This window comes from Elephantulus edwardii, unplaced genomic scaffold (genome assembly GCF_000299155.1).
Source record: "Elephantulus edwardii isolate Elephantulus edwardi_28Jun2011 unplaced genomic scaffold, EleEdw1.0 scaffold00157, whole genome shotgun sequence".
Lineage (NCBI taxonomy): Eukaryota > Metazoa > Chordata > Mammalia > Macroscelidea > Macroscelididae > Elephantulus > Elephantulus edwardii.
In genome coordinates this window covers 1555437-1574605 of record NW_006399907.1, presented here as the reverse complement: position 1 = coordinate 1574605, position 19169 = coordinate 1555437, and the positions used below count along the sequence as shown (strand labels likewise).

General features: G+C 38.0%; 1 protein-coding gene across 1 annotated transcript in view; it reads left to right on the top strand.

Moving 5' to 3' along the window:
- Positions 1-19169, top strand: part of ITPR2 (inositol 1,4,5-trisphosphate receptor, type 2) — a 732333-nt gene that overhangs the window by 361350 nt on the left and 351814 nt on the right. Inside the window, exons 33-34 of the mRNA XM_006895058.1 lie at positions 2322-2450; positions 5434-5554. Of these exons, the coding sequence (XP_006895120.1) occupies positions 2322-2450; positions 5434-5554 (250 nt within the window). The remainder of the gene's footprint in view (positions 1-2321; positions 2451-5433; positions 5555-19169) is intronic.

Genomic DNA, 19169 nt, shown 5'->3' with positions numbered 1-19169 from the left:
ATTTCAGAAGTGGATGGCCAATCCTTCTTCCTAGTCTGTCTCAATGTGAATGGTCAGATTTAGAGAAGTATTAGACAGACCAGCAAGTTAAAGGTATATCCCTTAATCTGTCTCCTATTAGTTCTGAGACTACATTACATCTTAGTGTAGATGTTCCCTAAATATAGTATGATCCTAAATTAACAGAAAGTGAATTATACAACTTCAGTCTTCCTTAAAAAAATTAATTGGTTGATTAAATTAATTTCAGAAATGTTTTTAGGCCATATTCCATGTGCCAGATACTGTGTTATATACTGTAGCAAAAACAGATTACATAATATCTACATAATTCATTCCTGTTAATTGCACTGTTACCTACAATAAGCTAAGGAGAACAAATGTTCTAAAAACCTTAACATTCTGAGAATACACATTAGATGAGTGTCATTTAATAGATGAGGAAACGTGGGCATTCCCAAGTTACTCAGAGGGAAAGTGGCTTAGCTGTAAAACTAACCTCTTATCATTATTTTTTTTCTTCTTCATTTCAGCAAATTTTTTCTATACCAAAAACATTGGAATACATGGCTTAAGATATAGATACTTCTCTTTTCTAAAATTATTTGTGTGTGTTAAATTCTTAAAGCAGTATCATGTTGAGTAACGTTTACTTACTCTTTTCATTAATCATATTATGGAAAAAGAAGAAAATTACATAAAATTTTGGATTGTCTAAAAACAGCTGGGACATATGGCCACCATATTTACCTCGTCACCGTGTTGTGAATATTTAAGCTTTCTTATTCTGCCCCAGATTTTCAGTCATTTCACACCCTATGTTCTCCCTCTTCCACTTGGGTTTGTTGTTGTTGTTTTGTCTCCATGTTTCTTGTCTTTTTCACCATCCAACTTTCTGTTTACTTTTATAATTTTATTGGTAATTTGCCTATGCTGACATGCTTGGAATTGTACAGTTTACTTAGCAAAATGATCAACTTCTGTCTCCTTTGCTCACTGTTTAGAACATAGCAGGAGCCAAGGCTGTGTTCTTTCCTAGTTTATCTCCAGCTCTAGCATGATCTCTTCCTGCTTAGTCTATTCAGAGAAGAATGCTTACCAGTGCATCCATTGTACTTCCATGCATCCCAGATGGTTGTGAATGAAAAGTTACAGTTGTTGGAAAGGAGTTTGTTTCTCCTCCCCCATTTCTGTTGCCCACTCCAGAGAGCTTCTATTTGTATCTTCCTTGTTAGGCCAGATACTGTAAGTGGAAAGAGATACACCTAGTACCACTGAGTAGATATTTTTCTTTCTTTTTTTTTTTTTTTTTAGTAGATTTCTGTAGGACAGAGTAGAACCTAGGTTATTCAAAGTTGTAATCTTTATGGAAACAGACTAACACATTTTTTTTCTCCTGTGGGTGGGTTAAAACCTTTAACCACTCAGTGAGCAACTGAATACTGAACCAAGATGTCACCAGGGCTCCCAGGCAAGAGATATAACACAGGACCAAATTTGTTGCCATCAAGTTGATTCCAGCTCCTAGTGACCCTATAGGAGAGACTAGAACTGCCCCACAGGCTTTCCAGTGCTGTGAGTCTACAAAAGCAGTCTGCCACATCCTGTCCTGTGGAGTGACTGGTGGGTTTGAATTGCTGACCTTTGGGTTAGCTGCCACGTGTTTGCTTTGACCACTGGGCCATAAGCACTGGTAATCACACTGAGCAATGCTTTTTTATTCTTGTATTTTCTAACAAATACAAGCTTGGGGATTGAAACAGAAGGCATACATATAAGAGGAGGGAGAGGATTTGGAAGAAGGGATTGGCTGTTTGTGAAAGAATTCTGGTCCCTGGATTGAGGGGCATCCATTTGAAGGAGAATCTATTACTGAATGATAATGTGTTAGCAGGATTTAGGAAGACTGTCTTGATTTAAAGCAATTTTAAAAACAAGAAAAAATATAAAGATAATGTTTTAGGACAATTATTGCTAGGACTGAGTTCTGTTAATGTGAATGGTTGAAATGCCTAGTGCTGATAACAAAGTTAGCAGTGTCAACTTCTCAGCAACTCTGCAAGAAAGACAACCCTGGGAGGGGGTGTAGGGTGAAGGGAATGGGAAAGATCTGATGGGGAAAACAATGCATATAAACTTTATAAATAAACCATATTAAAAAAAGACAAGCCAGAAGGGAAGCCCTGCTTTGTCACCTGGTATCACTGTGAGCTGAAATAGACTCAGAAGCATTCATCAACTACGTTAGCAAGAGTATGGTTTTAGAATTGAGTTGCAATTGAAAGATATGACAGCCTGAATAGTTTTGCTCCTTTCTCCAGGTTTGCAACACAACTACCGACAGGAAGCACGCGGACGTCTTCTTGGAGAAGTGTGTCACTGAGTCAATAATGAACATCGTGAGCGGCTTTTTTAATTCGCCTTTCTCAGACAACAGTACCAGCCTTCAGGTACCATCAGCAAAGACACAAGCAAGGATTCCTTCACAAAGAAGTTACTTATCTTATTTTAGTAGGAAAATACTTAATGAACAACGAAGAAATACTTTAATCCGGTCATAAGGTCATTTCCTACAGTTCAGAAGCTCATTTTCTCCCTCATAATATTTACTATTATTTCATTTTCTGAGTTTCTAAAATGTTGTTTTTTTTAAAAGGAGATTCCATTACCAGTTATATTTTTCTTTCTCTCCTAAGTCAAACAGAATCGTCTAGCTCTGAGCTGACTGTTTGCTAGTTGTTTAGATGAGTTAACAGTTCTTTCTATAAATAAATATCTTGACCTCATAATTATACTTTAATTGAATAAGTAGAAATTGATCTATTAATATTTTAAATCTAATTTTTATAATATATAAAAATTCCATTTATTTTAATGTTTTTAATTGGGAGTATGTTGTTGTTATGTGCCGTTGAGTCACTTGTGACTCATAGCGACCCTAAGTACAACAGCCCTAAACCCTGCTCTGTCCTGTGCCAATCTAGTTGTCTCCAACACACTCATCCCGATTACCCCAGTCACTGAATCAGTCCACATCATAGAGGGTCTTCCCCTCTTACGCTGTCCCTCCACCCTCCCAAGCATGATGTCCCTCTCCAAGGGCCTCCTTACAACATGTCCAAAATATGTCAGACGAATCCCCAGAATCCTTGCCTCCAAGGAGCAGCCTGGTTTAACCCTGTCCAGGATGAATCTGTTTGTTTTCTTAGCTGTCCATGGTACCCTCAATACTCTTCTCCAGCACCACAGCTCAAATGCATGAATTCTCCTTCTATGCTCCCTAGTCATTGTCCAACTCTCTGATGCATAACAAGTGATTGCAAAGACCATAGCCTGTATCACACACCTTAGTCTCCAGAGTGACACCATTGCTCTTCAGTACCCTGGAGAGGTCCCTAACAGTAGACTTTCCCATCTCAACATGTTTTTTGATTTCCTGGCTGCTGGTGCCAAGAGTGTTGACCATGGAGCCAAGCAAACTAAAGTTGTTAACAATCTCAATCTCTTCACCATCCATCCTAGCTGAATAAATAATACTGAGATTCATTTTCATGGAGTCAAAGTCAACTCATAGCTGACCCTCCTGTGAGTTTTTGGGAGAGTGAAAATTGGGTAGGATAGATTACTGATCCTTCTCTTGAGGAGCTGCCGGTGGATTCGGAGGCTCAACCCTTGGTTCACATTACAAGCCTCTATAGACTAGGCCAGAACTCCCAAAATAAATAATAATGGGTCTATAAGATGGTTCTGTGGTCCAAAGGGTTTCTCTGAGCTTTAGATGGCTCAGTGGCACCTAACTACAACAATATAAGGTGATTAGTTATATGACATTTAAAACAAGAACAATGGATGATTGAGGAAAATTATTATGAGGCAATATTAAGCGAACAGGTGTTAGGTGACTAAGACACAGACTTGCATTGTCATACCATCTAAACTTACATTTATATAGAATATGTATCAGTCAGTCACTGCCATGGAGTTGGAGCTGATTCATAGCTGAACCTTCAGTGGGTTTTAGGAGATTATCAATTACATGGGAGGATACTGTGCATATTTCTCTCACAGAGCACCTGATGGTTTCAGACTGCCCTCCTTTGGGTTGGCAATAAAATTCCTTCCTCACTTGGCCACCAGGTTCCCTTATGTATGTGTGGTGGTGGTATATGCTGTCGAGTTGGAACCACTAGCAGACCCTCCAGTGGGTTTTCAAAGGCAGAAATGGCACAGGAGAAGATTGCCCATCCTTCTCCTCCTGAGCAGCTGGTAGATTTGAACTGAGTGCTTTCAGTATTGCAGCACAGATTCTTATTGCTAGGCCAGCAGAGCTCCCACTATGTACACATACTTGTGTGCACCAGAGCTTCCATTGTGTAGACGTGTACTATTGTGCACATATACACTGTTGTGTCTGCTCTGGTGGCCTAGTGGCCAGAAGCTGCATTGCAATCCAAAAGGAACCCTGCTCGAGGCCATCAGCTGCTCTGAGAGAGGGAGAAGGGGATTGGTGGTCTCCTCCTGGGGAATTAACTGCCTCTGAAAACCTGCTGGAAGGTCAGCCTTGGGTTGGTTCCAACTCTATGGTACACCACCACCAAAACAATAAAACGCAAGAAATAATTATTTTCACATATTCATACTAATTCCATACATATGGCAAGATTGTGGATGATTATAATTTCTCTGGTTTCCAAATTCTACAGTGATTGTCTATTACTTTTATAAGTATATAGCTTAACTGTTTTCTTTTGTGAAAACTTTCAAGCTACCACATCCAGCAATACAAAATTGTTTTGTGGTGATATAATATAAAAATAATGATTTCCTCTGCTGGCCTATCTTGTAAAATTAAAAAAAGAACCAACAGGAATATCTGCTTTATTTATATTTGGAAATAAATAGGCAATTGCAATTATATAATTATATCATATATACAATTATATAATGTTGTTGTATACTGTCAAATTGGAACTGACCCATAGCTGACTCTCTGGTGGGTTTCTAAAGGCAATTAATTGCATGAAGCAGATGGCTCATCCTTCTCCCATTGAGCAGATAGGGGCCTCTGACTGCACCTTTAGGGATTGCAGCACAGCTTCTTGCCACTGGGCCACTGGAGCTCCCTATATGATATAATTATACAATGTAATAATGTATAGAATATATGTATATAATATATATTATAAAAATAATTGTATATATAAAATGATATACATTATATATAATTATAATATTTATTAAAAACCTAATAGAAGAATATAATGTTTATATATTGCCCCTGATGTGTTGAATGAAGTATTTTACATAGCTGTGGACATTGTAAGAATTGACTGTACTTTATCTTGATGAACCTTTGTTATACTATAGAGCTCATTTATCAGGAGTGATAATGAATTATCAGCCCTACTAGTTTGAATTTCTGTCTCTTCTCAGACACATCAACCAGTGTTTATTCAGCTGTTGCAGTCTGCCTTCAGAATTTACAACTGCACTTGGCCAAACCCAGCCCAGAAAGCCTCAGTAGAATCCTGTATTAGAACTCTGGCAGAAGTGGGTAAGTTATGGATTTATTTACTTATTTTTGCTTTTTCTGGAAGAAATTGGAATTTTAGCTAATTAGCAATACAACATAGAAAAGTGATAATCAGCAAATAATTCTGATTCCTGCATTTCTTGGTGGGGGGAGAAATGTGATTGGAGTCTTTCTAAACAAATACGGTAGTATTATACATGACACTTTATATCATAGTGGAAATTAGTATAACTTTTGGCTTAGTTTCTTTTAGTTTTGTGTGTGTGTGTGTGTGTGTGTGTGTGTGTGTGTGATTTTTTCCCCCCTGTTAAATAGCAACCTGACAGATGTCTTCAAAGGACAGTAGGATGTTTTTGTGGATTTTTCAGTTCTTCTGTATCATTTTAAATCCATTAATATTTACTGAGAGCTTACCATACAGAGATAATTTCAGAATATCCTCATGAAATGGAAGGCAAAATGACTACAGATACTAGTTAATTTCTGGGAAGTGTTTCTAATGGATTTTTTGTTGTTGGAAGAGGTTACTGAGAGTATGTCAGAGATAAGATTAGCACAGGATAGAGCAGGGTTGGGGCTGTTGTACATAGGGTCGCTATAAGTTGCAGACAGCTTAATGGTACATAACAATAACAATAACAACAACAACAACATAATGATTTGAGAAGAATTCACAGAAATTTATACTTGTCTGGATTTAAAAGGAAGTCTGGTCATTTTCTTAACTAATCGTTGTTCTGGAGTCTTTGGAAGATCAATTTAACGTGTGTTTTACTATCATCATCATCATCGCTAACATTTATTGAGCACTTACCATGTACAATCCCAAACAATTTTTCACATATATCATGTATGTATTTATTTTGAGTAATTGCGTTTTACATATGTTGTTAGGTGCCACTGAGTTGAGTACAACTTAAGACGACCCTATGAACAACAGACCTGAACCCTGTCCTATCCTGTGCCATCTTCACAATTCACTTCCTGACACAGTAGAGCCCTATGAGGCAGTCAGGTCTTTCTCTCCTTTGCTGACCCTCCCTCCTTCCAACCATCATGTCCTTCTTCAAGGAAGAACCACTCTTAGGAACATGCCCGAAGTATGTGAGGCAAAGCCTCATCATTCTTGCCTCCAAGGAGCACCCTGCCTGCACCCTCCTCAAGACATATTTTCTTGTTCATTTGGTCGATCATGGGATGTTCAGTGCTCTTTTCCAAAAGCACAGCTCAAAGGCATCAATATGAGGAAACAGAAAATCATCTAGGCCAGGTAAATTGGCCAGGATTATAATAGGTATTCAGAAAATATTTGATAAATGAATTATTTAACGAATTCACGGTTAAGCATTTCAAAGTAGAATGTCACACTTGCCTCTAATTTGACCCAATTGATTTTGTATTAACAAAATTTACGGATTGCCCCCATTTGTGGATCACAACAAACTAGCTAACTCTGAGAAGAATGGGAATCCGAGAACACTTTATTGTGCTTATGCAAAACCAATACTTCAGCCAGGAGGCAGTTATTAGAACAAAGTGAGGAAATCATGCATGATTCAAAATCGGGAAGGGTGTATGCCAGGGATGTGTCCTATCACTATACTTTTTCAGTCTATACGAGGAAAAGATCAGCTGGAAGGGAGGCTGGGCTCTCTGAGGAGGAATGTGGCATCAAGAGTTGAAAGAAGATTCATCAACAGCCAGTGTTATGCAGATGACACAACCTTGCTTGCTGAAACTAAGGAGGACCTGAATCACTTGCTGCAGAAGGTCAAGGACTGCAACCTTCAATATTGATTGAAGCTCAACATCAAGAAAACAAAGATTCTCACTACTGGGCCACTTGGCAGCATCATGATAGACTCATAGTTATATTGAGATTATTAACAGCTTTAGTTTGCTTGGATCCACCAGGAAATCAAAAGAAAAATTGCAGTGTCCTTGCTTTCAGGGACATCTCCAGAGTACTGAAGAGCAATGATGTCAGTCTGGAAACTAAGGTGCACCTGATATGGGCCATAGTCTTTGCAGTTACTTGATATACATCAGAAAGCTGGACAGTAACTAGGGATGATAGGACTAGAATTGAAGCATTTGAGCTGTGTTGCTAGAGAAATGTATTGAATATACATACCATGGACTGCTAGGAAAACAAACAAATTTGTTCTGGAGAGGGTGAAATCAAGCTGCTCCTTGAAGGCAAGGATTCTGAAGCTTCATCTGACATACTTTGGACATGTTGTAAGGAAGGACCAGTCCTTAGAGAGTGATGTCATGCTTGGGAGGCTGGAGGGACAGGATAAGAGAGGAAAACCCTCGATAAAAATGGATTGATTGATTAACTGCGGTAATGAGGGTAGGTGTGTCAGAGACAATAAGCTTGGCTTATGATACAGCAGGGTTCAGAGCTGTAGTACATAGGGTTACTATTATTAGTTGTAGGCGACTAAATGACACACAACAACAACAACATTTAAATCAGTTCTAGCCCAAAAAGATAAATGGAAAAATTATCAGTCTAATCAAATTCACATAGGAGACTAGTTAGAAATATTCAACTCAATAGATTTTATCTAAAATACTCCTAATAGCAGCAAAAATGTCAATAGGAGTAAACCTAATAATGAGTATGAAATAATACAATCATATATTTTCTGTACTGAGGGATGTTGAAGATTTTAAAGAATTTGTAAAAATGGTGATGGTTCTCCTAAATAAACTCATGGCATTTGTAATGCCACATCAGAAAGGCTTCTTTGTATACACTCTTTTTCTCCTCATATTCTACTAGGTCATTGAAAGGTTATGTGGCACCATGTCCTGCAAGGATGTGGCCTCTGAGACCCTCCTGTAGGGAGACCCTCCTGATCTTGCTTGGCCTCCAGGCTCTGCTCAGCTCCTCACAGCCTGCCCAGGTGAAGGCTCCCTCTGTGAATGCACTCCCATGTGCACACATTCTGTTCACACTCCCCTGTTGACAAGGGGTGTTTGTGTGTGAGTTGATTCTGTTCTCTGCTCTATCTTTAGCACCCAGTGATAGACTTTTCTGGCATAAAAGTCCCTCAAATTCTGATTCTCTACAGAGTACAGTCCTCCAACAGAGTTGTCTTTTCCCTTAATGAGACTTCATCACTGTGACCACTCCTTGCCCAGTGTTGATTTTATAAATGGTACAGAGATTCACTAACGGTTTTCTAACCAAATGTTTCAGGAAAGATAGGGAAGAATTCCAGGAGTGGGGAGAGACTGTAACAAGCCCCTAAAAATATGTCTTTTTTTATTTCTTTCGTGTGTCACTTTTGTCCAAATCTACACTCATCTGATATGGACTACAACCATCTCCATACTTGACTCCACACAGCTACCCTTGTTGTACTGTAATCTTACAATCTTACTCAACAGTCAGAGTAATCCTAAAATGTAAACCCTCCATTGTATTTAAAATGAAATTTGGTTTCCTTCCATGGCTTGTAAAGTCTTTTGCTTTTTGAATTTCAGTGCCTGCTCCTGCCTTCTTCCACTCCCCTGCTCACCCCTATTCCATCCCAACTCTCTTTCATCCACACTGCCTTTCTTCTGTGTTTGTCCACTGTTACTGTTAGCGGCCATCAAGTCAGCTCTGGCTCCTGGGAGTCACGCATAACAGAATGAACTACTGCCGGGTCCTGCATCATCCTCATGATGGTCACTGTGGCTGACTCTTGCTGAGCTTTCACTGTGTTAACCCTTTATTCCAAACACTATTGATCCCTGTTGCTGAAGTGTTGAAAGTAAGAGTCAGTGACGTTCTGTAGGTGTCATTGGAATGTTATTGATTGCTAAGGTTCCCCCCCTGGTTTTCCTAGGCTGAAAGTTCCACTGCAATAAATGAACCTATTTGTACTGGAAATAGCTTCCAGCATCACAGCAGCACACAGCCTGTCATGGTTTGATAAACCACAGTATTATGTGTTTCTCATTTACATGTGTTCTTTTCTGTCAGACACTCACATGTACAAATTGACCTGAGCAAGCTTTCTCTTGCTAAATCTCAGCTTTAAAGTTCAGTGCTGAGTGATGTGTTCTAGAACATGGCATATGCATTGTCCCAGCTTTTTCCTGCCTCTTCCCATATACTGTACTATTTTCCCCCTCACAGAATGTCTATTACTTGAAAGCATTTTGTTCATTTATTTTGCAGCTTTAACCTCTAGAATGTTAACTCTAAATTAGGACTCATCATTGATTTCTGAAAGTACCTGATATTGATGAGGCAGGTTTCTTTACTGGCATGAATCTTGGCCTAGGTGTTTTTTAAATAGTAAAATTTAGGCTTAGAGAGGTTAAGGAACTTGCTAAATTAATAAACAGTTAAGCTTGAAAGCCAGATTTCTCTGCATATGTGTAATGTGTTGTCTCCAGGAAGCTCTTCTGGTGTGGTCCATAGTGAGTTGGACGCCTAACCCCAAGGTTACACTTCACTGACTGTTCCATCAGTGGCTCCACCACAGAAGATGAGCAGTCTACTCCCAGGTAGTCTCCTCCCAGGCAGCCTTGGAAACTTAATGACTAGAAGGCTGTCAGATGTTGCCTCAAAGCCCAATGAAGAAAACGAAGATAAAAGTTGTGTCAGTTTCAGAAAAATATGCTCCAAGCATGTGAGAAGACAATCTCATGAATTTGTTTCTAAGGAGCACACTGGCTGCACTTTTTATAACATAGATTTACTTGTTTGTTGTTTTGCTAGTTCATGGTGTACTCAACACTCTTTGCCAACACACCATTTCAAAGGCATCAACTCTGCTTTTGTACTCCTTAATCATTGTTCAAATCCCACATGCGTATGAAGCAACCTAAAATAATGCATTGTGGTTTAGCTGTACCTTTGTCTTCAAACTGAGATCCTTGCTCTTCAGGACTTTTAAAGAGGTCCTTCAAGGCCAACTTGTTCAAAGTAATTTGTAGTTTGACTTCTTGTCTGTTGCTTCCATGGGTGCTGATTGTGGATCGAATGAAATGAAATTATGGATGACTTCAGGCTTTTCTCCAGCAGTCATAATGTTGCCTGTGCCCACTTGTAATTTGTTTTCTTTATGTTGTCATCTTTGTTGTGTAAAATTGAGTCAGAACTAACTCATAGCTGACCTTCCAGTGGATTTTCAAAGGCAGTCAATCTCACAGGAGGAGTATGATACCCCTTCTTACTGCCACGGGGCAGTTAGTGGATTTGAACAACCTTGAGTTGGCAGTGCTGCTCCTTAACACTAACCCTTTCTTTATACCGAGGTATAATCTATACTGAAGACTGTAGGCTTTTCTCATCTTTGGTAAGTGCTTTAAAGCCTCTTGACAATCTGTTACAAAGGTTGTGCCATCTGCTTGTTAAAAGTTGTTGATGTATCGTTCTCCAGTCACGATGATGCCTCTTCATATGTCCTGCTTCCTTGCTTCCTGATGTAAAGTTCTCACAATGAGTGAATACTTAAAAAAAAAAAAAAAGGAGAACTAGGGAGGGAGGAAGGAGGAAATTGTGCAGCAATGAATGAAGAAAATCCAACTTTGTTGTTAAAATAACAGTAAAAAAATTAATTGAACACACACACACACACACACACACACACAATGTCAATTTCACTTCCTGTACAGAGACTTATGTTAAGTTCTTTAATGTAGATTCTAAAAATTTTTGTGTTTTATTAGCTTTTTAAAAGTACAAAGAAATACTAAAAAATAAGCATAGTATAATGTTGTCATGTGCCATCGAGTTGCCTGTGACTCATAGCGATCCTCTGTACAATACCTCTGAACCTTGCCGAATCCTGAGTCAGTCTCTCCTAGCCACATGCCCAACATATGTGAGATGGTGCTTCAAAATCCTAGCCTCCAAGGAGAAAGCTGGTTTCATCCTCTCTAAGACAGATCTGTTTGTTTTCTTGTTGGTCCCTGTATGTTCAATAATCTTCTCCAGCACCACAACTCAAAGGCATTGATTCTTCTTCTATCATCCTTAGTTATTGTGAAGCTCTCTGATAGCAAGCAATTGGGAAAGCCATGGCCTGGATAGGGCTCACTTTAGTCTCTAGACTGACAGCATTGCTCTTTATTAAAGAGAAAAAAGGTTATACATGTTTAAGCAAACAGCAACAAAGTCAAACAGTACTTTGTTTTTATAAAAAATGTATTCAGTTGATTTAAAAATTGCTAAATCTGTTCTTATAATTGCAAGTAGCAATTATAGTTATATTTTAATATCACTTTATGATTTTAAAGGGATTTCATGCACATTAGCTTTGACTCATCTATTATTGTTAATATAATTGATTCTGTTTCCTGTTTGTACATTGAATACAGAAAGTAGTAATAGTTGTTATATGCCATCAAGCCGGAACATACTAACATCTGAAAAATTGCCCGTCTTTCTCCTGTGGAGTTGTTGGTGGGTTTGAATCACATGCATTGGGGTTGGAACTTAAGTAAGCAAACATTTACTGATTATTGGACAATATGGGAACCTGTGACGTGAGTGAAACTTTAAACTGTCATAAAAGGTATGACAGGAGAAATGCAGTTTGAAAAGTTGCACATCTATTCCAAAGTGACACCGGAAGGCCACAATATGAACTCATTGTTGCTGAAATTGTAACAGAATATTTACGATGTTCTGTAATTACAAATTAATTTAAACAAAATGTTTCTTGTTTTGTGAATTTAAGGTTGAAAATATGGATCAAGATAATTGTTTTAGCTATGTTTAATAGAAATGCATAAAAGCTTTCAAAAAACTTAGAAAGTAAAGAATTTGATTAGTCAGACGTTTGGGGAGATTCCCAAAGGACAGAGTACTTTTAAGAGGCATTTTCCCCCTCCTTTTGATCACTATTACTGCTGAATTTACTACAAGTTGAGCTATTGTCACTGCATATTTGAGGGGATATTCACATATATATTTACTGTGTGTGCATTGTGTGAAGATTATGTTTCTGAAATATCTTCACAAGCTTTTAAAATATGAAGCCATTGTCAATTGTAAATTGTAAATTTAATATATATTACATATAAAATGTGTTCTTTATTCATATATTTTTATTTATTGTATACATACAAAATTTATTTGTTGTGGATTCTTTTAAAAAGACAACTTTCTGAAATTTTTAAAAGCCAAAGTACTTTTGATTGATTTATATTTATATTGATTTATAATTTCTGCTATTTACTTCCATTGCTACTTGTAGGTGAGTTATGTAGACTGTGACATGTGTAAGAAGATAACCTGCACCTAAATGGTTACCCTCAGTTAGATTCTGGCTGACCTATGTGTTATACAGGGTTTCCTTGGCTATAATCTATGGAAGCAGAGTTCCGGCTTTTTCTTTTGGTGGATGGGTTTGAACAGTTGAACTTTAAACCAGCAGCCGTGTGTAAATCATTTGTGCCACCAGAAACCTTGGTAAAATTTTAATTTATAATGAATATAAATTCTCAAGCAAGGTAATGATGAGCAGGGGCCTTTAACTGGAAAATAAGGTATAAATATTTCTACTGATTATTTACCTTCAATGAGATAAATTAATACTTCTTGTGGCAGTAAATAAGGGCAGGGATCCTGGCAGTAAATTGTACATCATGATGTTCACGAAGATAAGTTAAATGTACATGTGAAGGTCATGGAGTTTTAAACTGCTCTTGGACAATTACTCTTTTTCATATAAAATACATAGTAAAAAAAACTATCCAAGCAGTATCCCCATATTATTTCACTGAAAAAAAGGATTTTGTTCCATGTGTTTCTTAATCCTCCCATGATTTGGGGGGATTAATGTTATTGAATATTTTGTTGGCAACACAATTGTATTTCTAAATGGAAAATCTGTAAAATATCTCCTACAAATGGTTTGAATAATGAACATCAAATTGTTTCTTAAACTTTCAAACATGTTATTACCATATTAACCCTTTACGAAATGGTGGTCTTTATTAGACAAATACATGTTTTTATCAATCTTGCATGCTACAGTTGGTTGTATAAGGACTTTATCATAGTATACGCATAAAAGAGTAATTTTAAAAACTCTTCTGATTTTAAATTAAACCTGAATAAGTTCCAAGACTAAATAAAACCTTATAAAATTAGTCATTTAATTTATTAACTCAACTTGTTGTTGTTATGTGCCATTGAGTTGACTCTCACTCATAGTGACCCAATGTACAACAAACACCTCTGGACCCTGCTCTATCTTGAGCCAACCTCATTGTCTCTGACACACCTATACCCATCACCTCAGTCACTCAATTACTATGTGGTTATTACTCATTTTTTAAAAGATATTATTATAGTTGGATTAATGTAGTTCTTATCAAACCACATTTTCTGACCTTACTGAATTTCCAGCACATTGGGGTTAAGTATTGTTGATGTTGTTGGTAGGTGCTGTGGACCTATGGTGACCCTATGAACACAGATCCTAGTGTTGAGTACAGCCAACCCATAGCAATCCTATGATCAATATATCTGAACCCTGTCATATCCTATGCCATCCTCACACTCTCTGACACATTAGAGCCCATTGTAGCATTCTCCACGTCAGTCTACCTGGTTGAGGGTCTTCCTCTTCTTCACCGACTGTCTACCCTTCCCAGCACCTTGTCCCTCTCCAACGAATAGCTCCTCCTAGCAACGTGTCCAAAGTATGTGAGGTGAACCTCATTATCTTTACCTCAAAAAAGCACTCTGGGTGCACCGTCTCCAAGACCTATTTGTTTCAGGTTAGGTATATGATGTGCAAAAATTGCACAGTTGAACACAATTAAGTACCTAATCTATCATATAGTTCTAGAGCCTGACAATATCTAGATCACTGTTGTTGTTGTGGTTGAGTTGCGATTGACTTGTAGCTGACCATCCAGTGGTTTTCAGAGGCACTGAGTCACGTATGGAGAGTCTGCTGGATTCAAACCACATACCTTTGCATTGTCAGTGAGATTCCTTATCAGATTGATTCAGTGACTAGGGTAAAGGGGTAGGTGTGTCAGAGACAATAAGCTTGGCACAGGGTAGAGCAGGGTTTAGGGCTGTAGTACATAGGTTTCTATAAGTGGCAGGTGACTCGATGGCCCATAACAACCAGCCACCACAGCTCCTTTTGAATACCAGTAGGCACTTTCTTTTCTTTCTCATTGCCATCATGTTGGAACTGCCTAATAGCTGACTTTCCAGCAGTACTTGTTGTGTGCTGTTGAGTCAGAACCAACTCAAAGCTTTCCTTTTGGCAGGTTTTCAGAGGGAGTAAATGGCACAGGAGGATATTGCTTATCCATCTCTCACAGAGTGCCTGGCAGCTGGTGGATCTGCACTTCTTGTGTTTGACATTGCAGTGCAGCTTCTTACCACTAGGCTACCAGAGCTCATAGCTATGATAAATAAATAAGGGGGGAAAAAAGAGAATGAAGGTCTAGCTCTTACTCATATCTGCATATCTCGTTGTGTGATAACCTGGTTTATTTAACCCTGTTGTTGGATAAGGAGCCCAGGTGGTGTGGTGGAGTAAGTGCTGATCTAGTAGCTCAGAGGTTGTTGTTGAGTCCAGTACAATTCATAGCAACTCCTCTCCAGTGGCATCCTCAGTCTCTGACTGCTTGAGCCCACTGCTCAAAAGTTAATGATTTGAATACAGCAGGCCAGCTGCAGGAGAAAGGTGAGGTGGTCTGTTTTCATGAAGACAGCCTTGGGAACCCTAAGGGATAGTTCTCTTCTGTCCTGGAGGGTTGCTGTGGTTTGCCCTTGACTTTAAAGCAGTGGGCGGATTTTTAAACGTTTATACTGTTTCTAAGCACTTTGCACATGAGGGAGAAAACTAGAAGTTAAATTTCTGGTTAATTGTAATTCTGTCAGGTACAGCCCTTTATAGATTTTTTTTTTTTACTTGTACTCTACCAACAAGGTAGGAGTGTATCTTTCTCCTCCATAATGTATGGTGTTATCAAGCTCTCAGATCTTTCAAATCTTAGAAACTAAAAAAAAAAAATTATTATAGTTTTAATGTGATTCTATTTTTACTGAGGAAGGAAGAATACTGTCTTTATAATTATCATAGCTATTTCTTTTGATATGAACTATCTCTTCCTATGCTTTGCTTATTTTTCCTATTAATTTTTCTAATTATTGGTAGAAATCTTTATTTATTAAAGGAAGCTCTGGTAGCTCAGTAGGTAAGGAATTTCACTGCCAGTGAAAGGCTAGTGGTTCAAGTTCACTAGCTACTTCTGATGAAAGATGGATTTGAGTGATTTACAGTCTGTGACACTAACTCTGGTCAGCTGTGAGTCAGTTCTGACTTGATGGCAATGATTGAGTTACATGTTAAGAGAATCCCTGATGGTTCCTGGCTGAAGTGTTCATCTACTAACCACAAGATTGGTTATTTGAACCCATCAGATGCTCCATGAGGGAAAGATGAGCCATAATGATTTGCATTTATGTCTGCTTCCATACAGGTTTACAGCCTTGGAAATTCTGTGGCACAGTTATATTCTGTCAAAATTGAGTAATTGACTCTATGGCAGAGGGTATATATTAAGGAAATTATCTTGTGAGCTATAATTCACCCTTTCCCCCCTTCCCCCCCAGCCCACCACTTCACTGTTTTATTTTTGAATGAACATTTTTTTTTATATTCTTCTGTGATTGTTTGTTTTAAAATACTAGTTTATTTACAAAATTTTAATAGGGGGTTTTTAGGGTTTTTTTCTGTTTAGAATAGCCTTGATCACTTTGATTTTATCTTTTAAATTCTTCATTGTTTTGCTTTGATTACTCTTTCTGTTTATAGGGATACGGTGTTGCTAGTTTAATCTGTAAACTCTCTGGAATATACTTAGTTGTAAGGTAAAAGGTGTGGAGTCAACTTAAATTTTTCCAGATAACTAGATACATGTGTCAATGCCAGTTCTTGAGTAACCTATAAATGTATATGTTCTATCAAATTTGAGGATTACTTGAGGATTTCTCTAGTATAATTTGAGTTCCAAATTGTTGTTGTTGTTGTTGTTTGATGCCGTCGCGTCGTAGACAACTCATAGTGACCCTATGAACGAACAGCCTAGCACTGTTAGTACATAGAGTTTCCAGAGGCAAGCCATTTCGGAAGGGGATGCCACTCCTGCTTCCAGGCTTGATTTAGTCGGGAAGCTCCAGCCGACACTGTCCACCATGGGTACTCATTACCACGATTGGCACAATACTGTCACAGTCTTCAGCATCACAGCAACCACGAGTTACCTCAGTACAGCAACACACAGACCAGTGCTATACCACCTAGAAGAATGTTTGACAGGAAGACAGTCTGAACCTGGCCTGAGGGCCACAGGCCTGAGAGCCCATTGGGCTTAAGGCTGCCTCCTGGTTCAAACCCTAGGCCCAGGCTGGCTAGCCTCACTCCAGGGACAGAGCAAACCTGCACGTCAGACACATTCCCAGAAAAGCAATCGACTCCAAAAGCTTGCCACGATTCCTGCACTCCTACCACTGTGCTCCTTCCTTCTGGCCTCCAAATAGTATAGATGTATTTAATATATTTTAAAGCACTGATGCTTTAGTACATAGTTACTCTGTGTGTTTTAACATTATACAAAAGAGTACCACTTCCTGCCCACCCATTACCACCTTCCCATGCAACAACAGGTTTTGTTCTTATTGGCCTGTGGAGCGGGACCTACCCACCAACCAAGTTTCCAATTAAAGCTTCAACTCTCTGTTGCCTTTTCCACTGCCTGTCATTTCTAATATTTCTGCATTAAAGCTATCACTGCAGTTCGTGTGTTCTCAGATATTTTGGTCTGGCACATACCATCAGTAATTTACTCTAATTAAAATATTTCACATAATATGCAAAAATGCAATGAATAATAATTAGAAATAGATCCAGATTGCAAAGACATGTCATATTCAGAGCAATTTTTTAGGGAATATAATCCTAATTAGGAGGTTTGCCTTATAATCAAAATACTTGTGACAGGGATACTGCATTTTAGAGAACTAGCAGAGTGCTGCAAAGAGAGAGCTTTACTTCCTAGCTCCTGTGAGGTTTTTTCTGTGTCAAATTTCATATACTGACTCTGACAGTATATTTTTAACAAGGCAGGATCTCAATTACACTCTAACTTAGGGGTGAAATAGGTACACTTTTTTAAATGTTTTAAATTTTAACCTAAACTTTTCCATTTAGATCTACAACTACAGTTAATGGCTAGAAAATTAGCAGTTCATACATTTTTAGCTCTTTCTTGTGAGGGAAAGAAGGACCAGGGAATAACAACTCTTGGTTCCAAGAATATGACTTTGTTCATGTTTTGGTATTCTCTTTATGCTGGTATTTTTCTTTTTCAGTTATAGTAAACCAAATATGGACTATATTTTTGTTTGTGTTTAAAAAATCTTTTTTCCAGTTATTAATATTCTTACATGTGAAAGCATACATTATTATTTTCTTAGTCACACATTTAATTTCCACTTTAATTTTTATACACTGTTGAGAAGCAGTATTAGCTTTGTCAGTATTTTTTAAGTGAATATTTAAAATTTTTTATAGTATAAAGAATATACTTATGTTTGTAACTACCTTTCAAGTAAATGCTGTCATTACCTAAACGGGCCTACTTTAAAGACAAAGCACTCAAATTTCCTTTTTTCCTAATTGCAGTCAGTTTTCATTTATTGCTTAAGAAATTGTGATGTTTGCCCTTGGTCAGAGTGAACCTTTAGGTATAAGAATGAAGTGTATTTTATCTGGCTAATTTATATTATGCAGTTTGTGCTGAGGCAGTTAGCTAGAGCAAACCAGTTAAAGTGGCACAGTTTTCAACAAAATTGGAAGGTTTTCTGATCTCTGGCTTGTCCATGGTGCTGGCCTCAGAAAACTATGTAGTGCAGCGGTTCATAGGAACATCTGTGGGCGTGTGAGAGTTTTGTGACCTCACTGAGGAGTGCTGTGATGCTAAGAATAACAGAGGTGCTACTGTCATTTCTAATTTTTCCACTAGTATCATTAGAAAAATATTCATTGAGCATTCATTCTGCACATCATATTCATAGCAGCAACACTGAGGTGATGTTCATTTCCACCTAATGTTCCAGATTCCTAAAAAATAAAAATCCCAGTCCCTGATAATTAGATCGTCTGGTAACAAAGAAACCATGGTCTTCCTTGTGCATATTTACCAATTTGTAATGAACCATTTTATATTCCCACCTCCAGCACATCAACGACTCTGCTTCTGTGTGTGGCTGGCATCAGTCTCTCTCCCAATCCCATGGCACCTTCCTGCAGAATCAAAGCCTCTTTTCAAATGTTCAGTATCTGATAGAGAGAGGGTACCAAGTAAACAAGATAAACATAGATTTTTCTTATGCTTCCTTACAAATCTATAATGTATGACATGTACATAGTTTGACATGTCCATTATGGATTAGTAAATAAATACAAGTAAACCCATACTTGTGTTGTTTACTGGGTAATCTGCTTCTACCAGCCCCTCTCCCTCATTTGTTTAAGCATTGGTAGAAACTTGTTGTAATATCTATTCAAGAGTATTAAAGATTATAATTTTTACTGCTTAGAAAATACCATGCTTTTGGATGTTTAGAGCAAACTCAGCTTATGTA